This window comes from Microcebus murinus, chromosome 18 (assembly GCF_040939455.1).
Source record: "Microcebus murinus isolate Inina chromosome 18, M.murinus_Inina_mat1.0, whole genome shotgun sequence".
NCBI lineage: Eukaryota > Metazoa > Chordata > Mammalia > Primates > Cheirogaleidae > Microcebus > Microcebus murinus.
Genome location: NC_134121.1, coordinates 57,785,124 through 57,797,587, shown reverse-complemented (window position 1 = coordinate 57,797,587; position 12,464 = coordinate 57,785,124). Strand labels below are relative to the sequence as shown.

At 63.7% G+C, this 12,464-nt stretch overlaps 1 protein-coding gene across 1 annotated transcript in view; it reads right to left on the bottom strand.

Annotated features, from left to right (window-relative positions):
- The window catches only part of MYO15B (myosin XVB), a 31,447-nt gene extending 19,894 nt beyond the window's left edge, over window positions 1-11,553 (bottom strand). The window contains exons 1-20 of the mRNA XM_075993924.1: window positions 10,280-11,553; window positions 9,521-10,234; window positions 9,131-9,194; window positions 8,804-8,913; window positions 8,559-8,633; window positions 8,117-8,213; window positions 7,701-7,804; window positions 7,508-7,571; window positions 7,276-7,389; window positions 6,980-7,141; window positions 6,291-6,404; window positions 6,141-6,199; window positions 5,932-6,064; window positions 4,386-4,481; window positions 4,036-4,167; window positions 2,415-2,540; window positions 1,632-1,709; window positions 1,394-1,509; window positions 1,262-1,307; window positions 1,057-1,181 (exon numbers count right to left, since the gene is read on the bottom strand). Coding sequence (XP_075850039.1) covers window positions 1,057-1,181; window positions 1,262-1,307; window positions 1,394-1,509; window positions 1,632-1,709; window positions 2,415-2,540; window positions 4,036-4,167; window positions 4,386-4,481; window positions 5,932-6,064; window positions 6,141-6,199; window positions 6,291-6,404; window positions 6,980-7,141; window positions 7,276-7,389; window positions 7,508-7,571; window positions 7,701-7,804; window positions 8,117-8,213; window positions 8,559-8,633; window positions 8,804-8,913; window positions 9,131-9,194; window positions 9,521-10,234; window positions 10,280-11,553 — 3,803 coding nt within the window. The remainder of the gene's footprint in view (window positions 1-1,056; window positions 1,182-1,261; window positions 1,308-1,393; window positions 1,510-1,631; window positions 1,710-2,414; window positions 2,541-4,035; window positions 4,168-4,385; window positions 4,482-5,931; window positions 6,065-6,140; window positions 6,200-6,290; window positions 6,405-6,979; window positions 7,142-7,275; window positions 7,390-7,507; window positions 7,572-7,700; window positions 7,805-8,116; window positions 8,214-8,558; window positions 8,634-8,803; window positions 8,914-9,130; window positions 9,195-9,520; window positions 10,235-10,279) is intronic.
- Between the last annotated feature and the right edge of the window lie 911 nt (window positions 11,554-12,464).

Sequence of the window (12,464 nt, the reverse complement as noted above, 5' to 3'; positions counted from 1 at the left end):
AGGCCTCTTTTCACTTTAGTTTGACGCCACAAGCCCCTCGGTATGACTCAGTTTCTAGGCCATTCAACAATTTGGGGAGCCTCCGCTGCTATGTGCCAGGTGCGGAAGGGGGGGCACAGAGACGTGGCAGGACGCCGGGCCTCTGCTCTCCCCCAGGTCAGCGGGGACCGGGAACGCGGGGCGCTGAGGGAGCTGGGGAGCAACAGGAGTGTGGTCCCGAGGCTTCGGTCTCATGGCCACTCTGTCCTCAGTGCCTGCCCCACGGCACAGTGGGGCTCGAGACGAGTTTGTGGAGGGAGGGGGGTGGAGGAGTGTTTAGTGCGGTTTCACTGTCCCAAGTTGGCGCAATGGACGCTCGACAGCCTGAACCAAGCACCCTGCACGTTCGGTGGCCACAGGAGGCCACGGAGCATTAGGGATGGCTCATCAGCCTCCGCCCGGGTGCTGCCAGCCCAGCTCAGCTGGCCCTGGACGAGGAGAACCCAGTCCCCCATCCCCGGCCCCTGTCCCCGGCGCAAACTCCAGCCCTTCAGAGGGTTCCCAAAGGGGCCATCCAGTCAGTGGCCAAGGCCAAACAGGAAAACAATAAAATGGCTTTTCTAGATGTTTCTGAACTCCTGGAACAGAGCTGCCTCCTGGCGGGCCATGGCCACCCCCATCCTCACCTGCACGGATGCTGCCCTGCCTGGCTCCACGAGGCCACCCCTCCATCCCATCTCGGAGGCTCTGCTCCCCCCTGTCCTCCCTCCAGCCACTACCCCCTGAGCACCCACCGGCTGGGCCCCGCCCAGGGCCAAGGCACCCCCACCTCAGCTCTGGGCCCCAGGCAGGAGCACAGGAGGGGTTTGCCATGGAGGAGGAGGAGGACTGCATGGAGGGAGGGGTGGTGAGAGTGAAGGAGAGGTGAGGGAGAGAGGAAGAGAGAGGAGGGAGGGGAAGGGAAGGGAGGTCGGGTGCCAGGCCCCATCCCATCGCCACCTGGAAGGACACCACCCCCCCTCCAGGGCCATCACTCCAGGGGCTTCCTTGTCAGTCCTGCCCCGAAATGGGCCCTACCTGGCCAGGAAGGCCCCGAAGGGCACACGCACGGGGAAGTTCGCACTGCGGGCCCCTGTGGCCTCCAGGACGCCAGCCTGGTGCAGCTGCTCTGCCACATGTCCCACGTCAAAGCAGCCTGGGAGCTGTGGCATGAGACAGGGAGGAGGAAGCTGGAGCCGCGGGGCCAGGGCTGGGGCGGGAGGCGCAGTCGCCTGGGGCTCACCTTCCCGGGGTTGGGGCTCAGGCACTGGATGACGTAGATGCGGCTCCTGAGGGGTGAAGAGGGGTCGTTTGGGCACAGGCCAGCACCCCACCCAACTCCCGCGGGGTCTGCCGTGGGGGACGCTGCTCTCACCTGCCCAGCCGGGCTACGAGGTCCCCCAGGGCCTGCTGGAAGCGGGCGGCCAGCGTGGGTCTGCCTCGGCCTCCCCGGGCCTCTGGCCCTGCCTCCTGGAACAGGGCGCCCACCAGCTGCGGGCCAGGGGGCTGAGCTCACCTCTGGGCCAGCCCCTGGGGCGGGCGAGAGTGCCGAGGGGAGGACAGAATGGAGGGACGGCGAGGAGGGGTGAGCACCGGGAGGGCAGGCAGGGCACCTGGAGCTGGCTCTGGCCAAGCGTTTCCACCACGGCAGGGTCCAGGTGATCCCGGTTTGTATTTAAAAACTTGTGAACCTACGAGAGGCCACGGGGGAGGTAGGGATGGGGGCAGGAGAGCGGAGGTAGGGGGTGGGGGGATGGGGTAGGTGTGAGGAGGCAGGGGAGTTTTCTTTATTCCAACTGCTTGTATTTCCTTTTTGGGGGACTCCTGGGTAGTTTGCATTTTTTTCTTCTACAATCAGAGTGTGCCACCTCCTCCAGGCAGCCATACCTGACTCCCTACCTCAAACCAGTCACACCGTCCTTCCCTTGACACCTGCCCCCTCCCCTCTTGGGGTTGGTGTGCAATCTCCCTGGTAGGCCTGGGAGTCAGGAGGGGGGAAAGGAAAGTCCACTCAGGGAGCAGCTACTATGTGCCAGGCACCTGCCAGGCCATCGCTGTGTAATTGCACTTAACCCTCGTGACAATGCCGTGGGACAGATTTCCATGCCCATTTTACAGATGAGGAAATGGAGGCTCAGAGGGCAAAGAGAACTGTCTAGGCTCTCAGACCCAGGCCCGTGCTCGTGCTCTGCCCTCTTCTGTCTGGAGGGTCCCGAGGCTTCCACTCTGCCACCCCACAATTCACACCAGAACTCAGTAAATCCTGCCCACAACTGGGTGGGCCAATGGCCCAGGTGTGGACAGATGGCCAAGCCCTGCCAGGGGCCTCCCCTCACCCACTCCTCTCAGCTGCTGGATGACTCGCACTGCCTAAGTCTGTCCCCGGGGCCAGATACCTGGTAGGTGACAGTCCCGGCATAGTGCCGCACGGTGAAGATCGGCAAGGGCAGCTGGGGCTTGGCATAGCTCGGGTGCTCGCCATGGTGATAGTGGCACTTCTGGAGGAAGGTGTGGTCTGTGGCCTGATAAGAGGGACAGATGTGCTTCCCTCGGGCCTTTGCACATGCTGTTCCCCTGCCTGGACGGTGCTCCCTCCCTGGGACCCCAAGTTCCACATATACTGTGTGTAGGGGAGGTCCCCAAACTTCTTCCTCAGACAGGAAGAATCACTCCATATTCGAGTCTTTATAAAGGGCACACTCTCAATGACTTTACTATTTTTTTTTTTTTTTTGAGACAGAGTCTTGCTTTGTTGCCCAGGCTAGAGTGAGTGCCATGGCGTCAGCCTAGTTCACAGCAACCTCAAACTCCTGGGCTGAAGCAATCCTTCTGCCTCAGCATCCCGAGTAGCTGGGACTACAGGCATGTACCACCATGCCTGGCTGATCTTTTCTATATATATTAGTTGGCCAATTAATTTCTTTTTATTTATAGTAGAGACGGGGTCTCGCTCTTGCTCAGGCTGGTTTTGAACTCCTGCCCTTGAGTGATCCTCCCGCCTCGGCCTCCCAGAGTGCTAGGATTACAGGTGTGAGCCACCACGCCTGGCCTAAATTTTTTTTTTTTTTTTTGAGACAGGGTCTCACTCTGTTGCCCAGGCTGGAGTGCAGTGGTCTGATCACATACCTAACTAATTTTGGTTTTTAGAGATGGAGTCTTGCCATGTTGCCCAGACTGGTCTTGAACTTTTTTGGTTTTTTGTTTTGTTTTTTATTTATTTTTTATTTTTCGCTGTCTGGACTCATCTGTAAGAACTTTTGGACTCAAGTGCTCCCCCTGCTTTAGCATCCCAAAGTCCTGGGACTACAGGTGTGAGCATCCTGCACCGTGTGCTGCACAGCGTACAGGCACAGTCCCAATAGAGCAGGGGCCAGGCAAGGTGGTGCCCACACCCGCAGTGCCAGCTACTTGGGTGGAAGGATCGCTTGAGCCCAGCAGTCAAAGGCTGCAGTGAGCTACAATCACACCTGTGAACAGCCGCTGCCCTCCAGCCTGGGAAACATAGTGAGACCCTATCTCAAAGAATAAATAAATAAACACAAAATAAAATAGGCAGTAGGGATGAGGCTGAAGAGCAAGAGGAGCTATGTAAGTCGGGGCAGGTAGGGGGCGGTCAGGAAGTGTTTGTGGAATGGGTGTACCATGGCCCTGAGGTTTGTTCCCTACCCATCAGAGACCGCAGTGACATCTGGCCACAATCGGAAGGCACATGCAAAAGCCCTTCATGAGCCCTGTGCAGTACCTACCTCATAGCCTATCGGGCACTACTGTCCCCCTTCTGCAGCAAGGACGTGGGCGACCCCAGAGGCCAGGTGTCTTGATCAAGACCACCCAGAGACAAAGCTTGAGCCCAGGCCTCTTCCCCTTGGCTTCCCAGGCTGTGCTGAGGGGCTGCAGGCAGGATGTTTGGACCCCATAATGCTGTTGTCCCCCCAGCAGGCCCTGCTGGCTATGGCCTGGCCACCCAGGGTCCCCACTCCTTGTCCGCAACACTGGGGCCACTGTCCTGGGCCTCACCTGGGACAGCTCTGTCTGTGCGTCCAGGATACTCAGGAGGCTGTGGGGCTGGTCTGCCAGGAGGTCCAGGCAGGACACCCTTGGAGGCTCAGGGACGGGCACCCAGGACAGCAGCTCCCGCTGACACTCCTCCTGGGGACAGCCAGCACGGTCATTTACAGAGCCTGTCCACATCTGCGGGGGCCTCACCGAGCTGGAGCAGGGATGACCCTCCCATCTCATGGATGAGCAAACTGAGGCGTCTCAAAAGGACGGAGACACCCCCTAGCAAGGGGCCCCCAGGGCGGAGCTCTCGGCTCACTACCCCTCTTTGCCCAGGTGGCCTCTGCCCTGCGGTGCCGCCGTCATACCTCCTCCTGGGCCAGCAGCACCCGGCCGCAGAAGAGCTGCAGGCGCTCGCTGGCGAGGTTGTTGCACAGTTGCTCCAGGCCGTTCACCCGCAGTGCCTGGGAGCAGGTGGCAGTGAGGTGGGCGCACAGGCCCGTGCCCTTCTCCCCTTCCCCCAGGGGCTGCCCCATTCTGTCCAGGCGCGGGGAGGAGTGGTGCTTGGGGCAGATGCTCGGGGCAGATGCTGCCCCCGCAGGGTCAAGTCCCAAGGCGCTGGCACAGCCACACGCAGGCGTCCCTCTAGCCTCCCACGCCCCTGCCCTCTGCTGCAGCATCAGGCCTCTGGTCTCGGCCTCCCTGCGGTCTGGAGGGCGCCTCTTCCTACTGCCTAGCTCGCTGGCATCAGATCCCACATCACATGCAGAGTCCAGGCTGCTGCCTCCAAGAAGCTTCCAGCATCCTCTGTGCTGTCTCCACACTCTGCTGAGAGCCCGGCAGAGCCCCTGCTTCACACAGCTTCGCACACCCTCCCCCCCCCCCCGACGCACACACACACACAAGTGCACACGCACATGCCCACACCACGGTCACCGCCCTCCTCGGGGAGCGGATGGTCACCAAGGACACACTGTGCGCAGCAGGACAGAGCAGGCGGCAGTAAACAGCTGCTCGGTCCCTATCCAGGGACCGAGGCCAGGGGCCACCTCCTCTCCTGCCAGCCCCCTTCTGGCTGCCCTGAGGGGCAAGATCTTCTAGGAAGCGGTGCAGAACTTGTGACAACTCAGAGCAATTTGGGGGGGCTCCCCTCTTCCCTCCGCTCTTGGCATGTGGCAGGGGAGGCTGCAGGCGGGCCCATCCCGGGGCCTCCACTGCCTTTGGAGCTCCTGTGAGTCCCTGCAAAGCCAGGCAGGACAGGACTCTGCAAAGGCAATGCCAGGACCGGGCAGAGCAGAGCAGAATGGCTGCACCTACGGAGCACGCAGCTCTCTCAGGGGCCATCTGCTTTAAGCCTCTGCAATCCACGAGTTGGGTCCTGATATGATTTCTACTTTACAGATGGGAACGTCAGAGCTCAGAGAGGATGATTAACTTGCCTGAAGTCACACAGCTAGCAAGTGGCAGGACTGCTCCAGAGCCCTGCTCTCAGCTGCTGTGCTAAGGACAGCTCGGGCTGGTGCTGGGGCTTGCAGTGGGCTCCAGCCCCTCCCAGAGACGCCAGGAGCGCTCACAGCCCAGGCTGGCCCAGAGAAGGCAGCGGAGGCCATGCAAGAGAACAAGGCTGTGGCAGGAACCTGCTCGCAGCAACGTGCGGCTGCAGGCGAGTGGAAGTGAGAACCCCGGGGTTCCCCGCCAGCCTCACTCCCCAGCGGGACGCTGGACGCGCAGCGGGGGCCCCGCGCCCTGGCACACAGCCAGCAGTCGCCCAGCACATGCAGGAGCCACAGAAGGCACAGTGCCAGGCAGGCCAGCACCCCACGAGAGCCCCCCAGCGAGAGCTGGAGCAGCCGGGTCCCAGGAATGAACGAGAAAGGCAACCCCCTCCGTCCTGGGCCCACCCCAAGTAGTGACCTCAAAACCAAAGGCATCCACGACAGTGACGGTGCCCACGCTGCCTCCCTCCCCAGGGGGTGCCAGCCGTGCGTTGATCCTCGTCAGAAGCCAGCTGAAGAGTCGCGAGTACAGGGCCTTGGCCAGGGCATCCCTGTGGGCACGGGGAGTGAGCCAGGTGGAGCGGAGCACCTGGCCCGGCTCTGGCTCTCTCCCGTCCCCAGGGCCACCTGGCGTCGATGGCGCTTTCCACAGGCAAGGATCGCGAGACCTGGCCATAGGGCGTCTCCTGGAGGGCAGAGGAGGTGCAGGTGGTGCGTCAGGCCTGTGGCCCTCAGCGGGAGCCAGCTTGGGCCCCTGCCCAGGAACCCTGGGCTCACCACAATCCTCCGGGTGACAGCCCTCTCCAGGCGCTCTGGTGGCACCTGCAGCAGCCGGGCTGCTGCGTGGATCTCAGCCCAGCTGGACACAGCAGCCACCTCCTGGGACTCGTGCTGGACAGAGAAGGGAGGAACAGGGACAGCTCTGCTCGAGCAACGGACACATCCCCCAGGGCAGGAGCAGGGCCTTGTTTTGCTCGGAAAGCTGCCCTGTCACCCAAAGGGACAACAGCACATGGGGAGATCTGGGCTGCTATGAGCGAGGCTCTGGGTCTGAGGGCCCTGGGTGCGAGTCCTGATGGGCTGGACCATCTGGCCAGTCCCTTTCCCTAAGCCCCCACTGCTTGTCAAGGGGGAAACAGTAACCCTTATGTCACGGTGGTGTCCTTGTGAAAGCCAAATTAGAAAACAAACGTGAAGTGATTTACACAGTACTGTGCACATAACAGCTGCTCATTTAATGCCGGGTGGTCTTCCTAGGGTGGCAGCGTCACTGGGAAAGATGCAGACCCTCCTGGCCTCAGTTTTCTCATCTGTATAATAGGAGTCTGCCTCCTCCCCAGGACAGCCAGGGCTCTGTAGTCCCTTATATACAAACAAACATTTGGCGCCATCATCATTGCCCTGATTATGCAAAGAAGCCACCCCTGACCCTGTGCCCCTACTGCCCCTGCCCACAGGGAGCCCACCTCGGAAGAGGAGAAGCAGATGTTGCCCAGCTGCAGGATGGTGGCCAGCACGGCCCAGACTGTGGTCAACTCCTCGGGGCACAAGCCCAGCACCTGCAGGGCCTTGGTCAGCTCTGTGAAGTCCTGGGCATCCTCCTTGCCTTGGAGCCTGCAGGCCTGGCCCTGCGGGCCACAGCATGGCGGGGGTCAGGCCCCGGCCACCTCGCAGCCTCCCTCTATTCCGCTCCTCCTCAAGCCCAGGGCAGAGACCCTCCTCTGGGCAGGCCCTCTCTCCGGCACCACGAGGGCTGTGTCACCTGGTTGAGGTAGTAGTAGGTCTCTGGTCCCTGCAGGGAGAGCTGCTCGCGCTCCATGGGCTCCAGCCCCGCCAGCAGCTCGTAAAACACATGGAAGCTCCGCTCGGCCTGGGCCTTGGGGAGGAGGACTGGCTTGGGGGCACACCGGCCTGGGGCTTAGGGGTCTGCAGTGGCCCCTCTGTCTTTCCCACCCTAGGAGCTGGGAAGGGGTGGGCAGCAGGGTGTCCCTTACCTGAAACACTACCCTCGAGGTCTCAAGCAGATAATGTGACACGGAGGCTCCCACGATGACCCCACTGTGGGCACAGGAGACAGGGCGCGTGCTGTGGGCCCCACCAGGGGTAGACCCAAGGGCAGCAGCCTCAGGTTCCCAGTAAGGGTCACTGATCACGGGTGCCCCCGTGCCCAGCTGGCCCGTCACTCACTGCTGCAGGCAGAGGCACACGACCTGGCCGAAGCGACTGGCGTTGGCGTTGAGGACGGTCTTGGCGTGGCCAAAGCTGCTGAGTATGCGCAGCACGTCATCCAGCTGCGTGGGGCGGGGTGGGGGTGGGGAGTCAAGTGTCCCTGGGACAGCAGTGGTACCACTGCCAGGCGCCCCAGCTGAGGGTACCCCACGCCTCTGCTGGCTGGGCTGGGTCCCCGGGGGAGTCAGTCCCATCAGAAGAGGCAATGCCTGGGGCTAACCCCACAAGATGCCGGAGGCCTGAAAACCACCCTCCCCCACTGGCCAAAGGACAAAGATGGTCCCTCTTGGATCTCGGGGTGGGAAATGGCCAGCTGCCCCCCAGAAGAAGACAGGCAGCCAACTCGGTCCATGAGCCTCCAGCCTGACCCTCACCTGACACCCCCTGTCCCTTGTCTGCTCCTGCTCCAGGCTGCTAAGGAACTGCACAATCCTTTTGGCGGCTTCTGTCTTCCCTGAGCCGCTGTGCCCACTGCGGGAGGGAGGGGCTGAGGACGGGGTGGAGGGCGGTCGGGTCTCCAGTAGGGGCATGCAGGACCACTCCACTGAGCCTGGCAAGCGGGGATGTGCTACCTGGAAGTGACACCTACCCTGGGGGAGACCCCCGGCAATGCACATAGACGCCGGGCATGGAGACCAAACAAAAAATTGCCCAAGATGCCACATTCCAGGGGCACATGTGACAACTTCAGCCAGGAGCACGGCGCTAACAAAGTCCAGAGCTGCAGCCCAGCCACGGACCAGACCAGCAGGTTCAAGTACAGACCTCATGCCCCGACCCACCAGCCTTCGGCCAAGCAGGGCAGCCACCACTCACCCCAGGAGAATGCAGGGGTCCTGCCCAGTGCTCTGAGACAGGCTGTAGGCTGATGCCACGACAGCAAAGATGTGTCTGGGGGAGGAGGGCAGGAGGAGACGAGAAAGTTGTCAGAGATGGGCACCTGGGGCCCTCTTAGGTGCAGCAGGACATGCCCATAGGCCCAAGGACTTCAGCCAATGGGACACACTGGGGCCTGGCCACCTGGGAGGTGAGCAGAGACTCAGCGGGGCAAAGGCACATACGGGGTGTTGTTGGGGGCCTTGCTGGGGTGGTAGCTGGCCAGGACCTCAGGTGAGAAGAGAGGCGAGGGCTGGTGGGGGTTCAGAGAGAGCAGGAGGGGCCCCCCAAAGGTCTGGGGAAGAAAGCAGAAGCTCTCGTCAGAGTGTGGAGGGAGCAGGGGCTCCAAGGCACCCCAGCCCACCCTCCAGTCCCCCTGAGAGGGTCCCAGAGAGGGTTCACCACCCAGCCCAGAGAGGAAGAGGGAGGGAAATTGCCAGGGGTGCTGGGGAACCCTGTCCCCAGGGGAAAGGCAATCCCAGCCCACCAGCCCCTGCCTGCAGCCCCCATACATAGATGCGGCCCAGGTGAAACCTCTTCTTGAGGCACAGCAGCACGGAGCTGTCACACACCAGCCTGTGGGGACAGCAGGGAGGAGTTGGGGGAGGAGGAGGCTGTGGGCTAGCTCTGCCACCAACCTCCCGGAGCCTTAGCTACAAGGGGGACTGGGCTGGTAAGGACAAGCAGGACCAGGCACTGTCCCAGAGGAAGCCTTGTGCCGATTGTGCCTGGGGAAGTGCACCTGACCCACCCTCTCCTGCCGCTTCCCGCCAGGCGGCCTCTGCCGGGGCAAAACCCCTCCAAGGACTCAACTGGGGTCTATAGAATCTGTAAAGATGAGGCAGGGTGGGATGCGAGGAACCGCGAGCCAGCGATGGCGGATGGGAAGGGCGCCCGCTCACCGCAGCCGGGCCAGGTCCTCAGTGTCCTCCAAGCCGAGGAGAGGCAGCGCCTCCAGGCCGGGGCCGAGGCTCAGCTCCAGGCCCCTCTCCAGCGCCGCCTCGGCCTCGTCCTCGGGCTCCCACCGCTCTCCCAGGGCCCCGCCCGGGCCCGGAGTCCTCTCCTGCTGCAGGCGGGTCTCCAAGGCGAGTTGGGGCAGCAGCGCGGCCGTGCCAAGCCCAGCGTCCTCGCGGGGGCCCGAGCCCTGCGCCCAGTGCCCCGGGGTCTCGGCTGCCAGGGGCTCGGGCTCCGCTTCACTGCCGGAGCGGCTCTCGGGCGGGGGCCCGTCGGGGGCAGTCGGAGCGAGGATGGAGGCGCGGCGGGGCCCAGCCTCCCCTTCCCCACTCGCTCCGCGCCCCTCACCGTCACCCCCGGCCCCTGCACGAGGCCAAACGCGGCCCTCCCCTGCGGGGGCGTCCGCGGAGGCTTCTCCAGAGCTCCGGCTGCTCGACGCCCTCCCCGCCCTGTGGATCCTGGGGAACACGACGGCGAACTTGAGATCTGGACTCGGGTCCTCCTGGTCGGAAGGGTCATCGGAGACCGGGCTCTTCGGCGCCTGCGGGGGGCTCGAGCCGCCCCCAGGGAGAGCCTTGGGATGTCCCCCCAGCCCTGCTACGCCCGCCAGGCGCAACGCTAGGCGGCGGCGCAGTCCGGGCCCGCGGCCCCGCCCCGCGTCCGCCCGCGGCCCCGCGCCCCGCCCGTCGGGGTCCCGCGGCCCTAGCCGCAGCCGCAGCCACCGCAGGAGGCCCAGTGCCCGCACCACCCGCAGGAGCCGCTCCTTGAGACTGGCGCGGCGGGGACCCGCGGCCTGGGGAGTGGGGCCCGGCGGGGGCATCGCGCGGAGCCTGCGCGCCACCACGAGGGCGGCCGTCGGCGCTGGGTCCCCGGGCACGTCCTCCCCCGCGGCTGCGCGCTCGCCCGCCTCCACTTGCACCTTCCCCACCACCTTTCCGACCCGGCGGCGCAGAGCCCGGGCCGTGGAGGCCTCGGCTGTTCCAGGCCCGACGGCCCGCTGCGCTCCTATGTCACCAGCGTCCCAGGCCGGCGCGGTGTCCCGAGGAGCCCGCGTGCTCTCGGAAGGCCTGGGGGCCGTGGCTCTTCCACCGGGCTCCGTCTTTTGGGCCTCAGGGGCCCGGCTCGGGGTTCCCGGTGCTGCACGTGGGCCCCGTCCAGGCCCGGGCCCCCGCAGACTGGAGTCCGTGTCCGTCGCGGAATCCGCACTCGCTCTCTGGGGCCCTGTCCCCGACGACCCCTCGGGGCTCCAGGGCTCAGCCGGGGGCTCGTCGCTGCTCAGGCCGTCGGTGCTCAGGAGCTCGCAGGGCTCGTCGCTGCTCAGGCCGTCGGTGCTCAGGAGCTCGCAGGGCTCCGGCGCTGAGTCCGGCCCCGCGTCGGTCCATTCCGAGCCCGTGTCCGTTGGCTCCGGCTTGGGCCGCAGTTCCGGGGCCCCGCCGTTCTGGCCGCTGCTCTCCTGGACTTCGCGGGCTTCGCTGTCCGGGCAGGAGCTGCCTCCGTCGCCGCCCGACGTGTCCCCATCCAGACTCTTGGTCGCGTGGTGGCCGCGCCGAGCCGAGGGTCCCCGCCCTTTTCCTCTCTTCCTGCGGCGGCCGCGCTCGCCCGTCCGCCCCTCCTCCTGGGGGAGGCTCCCCTGCTCCAGGCGCCCCCCACAGCGGTCCCCAGGTTCACGGCTCTCCTTGGACCCGCGTCCCTGCCGCGTGCTGCCTTCCCCCTCCTGGGCCTCCGCTGGCCGCTCGGCCCTCGGCCGTCTGCTCGGGCTGTCCCTATCTGCGGTGGGTTTCATGCGGCCTCCAGCGGTCCCCTGGCCCCCGGCGGCGGCGGGCTCCGTGTCCTGTCCCACCCCACGGGCCTTGTCACGGCCGGGCCTGTGTTCCCTGCTGGGCTCGCCGTCCGCGCTGGCCGACCCAGACTCCTGCTCCCCCGAGGCTGGCGTCCCGGCCTTCGCATGGCGCGGGGGCGCTTTCCCCTTTTTCCGGCCCATGACGGCCCAGAGAAGAGTGGCTTCCTGACACCCGGGTCCTCTCCTCTTCCCAGGGATCTGGCTGCCCGCGGGTGCCCTCGGCCTTCTGTGCAGTGCGCCACCGGGCTCTGCTCTGGCGGGGGCTACAGGCTGTCTTCACTGCACCCCCGGAGCTCCCGCCTTAAGCACCGCATCCGCCTTAAGCACCGCATCAATAATGCAGGAGGCAGCGGGTCCTGACCCACTCGGCCAACAATGGAGCGGAGGCCACCCAGGAAACAGGAGATGCTGCGGCTGCGGAGAAAGGCCCGGACAGGGCAGCCTTGCACCTGGAGTCGCTGCCAGCCAGGCCAGCCTGGCGCCGCGCCACGCTGAGGGGGCCGCGCTCTGCTCCCACCCGTGTTTGCCCCTCTCGGGGGACACAGCGAACCTGTCTGGGAATGTTCCATCGCCCTGGGGGCTCCGGGAGGCTGGGACCCGCCCGCCCTGGCACACAGCAGCACTCCATGAGTTTTGTTAGTTCTTTTTTTTTAATTCTTAAATTTACTGAAAAGTACATAAAACATAAATGGACACCTTGAACTGGTGTAAAACAAATGCCTGTGTACCCCCCTGGAGTCATGGAATAGAACCACACCCCATAAATCCCCAATTGCCCAATGTGTGTTTTATAAAATATTTTTTGAACATGTAATACATTCACGTAATTCGAAATTCACAAAGTAAAAGTCTCCTATTCCTGTCAGTTGCTCAATTTTCCCTGAGGCTACCCATTTCTGTGTTTCCTTCCGGAGCTGTCCGTGCAGAGAAAAGCAAATATTGCTTTATTTTTCTCTTTAGCACAAATGGAAGCTTATTTGCTCAGGTGTCTTCCCCTACTCCCCACTTTTTAACTTGGTGATTTATTATTATTTTTTTAGGGACAGTCTCCT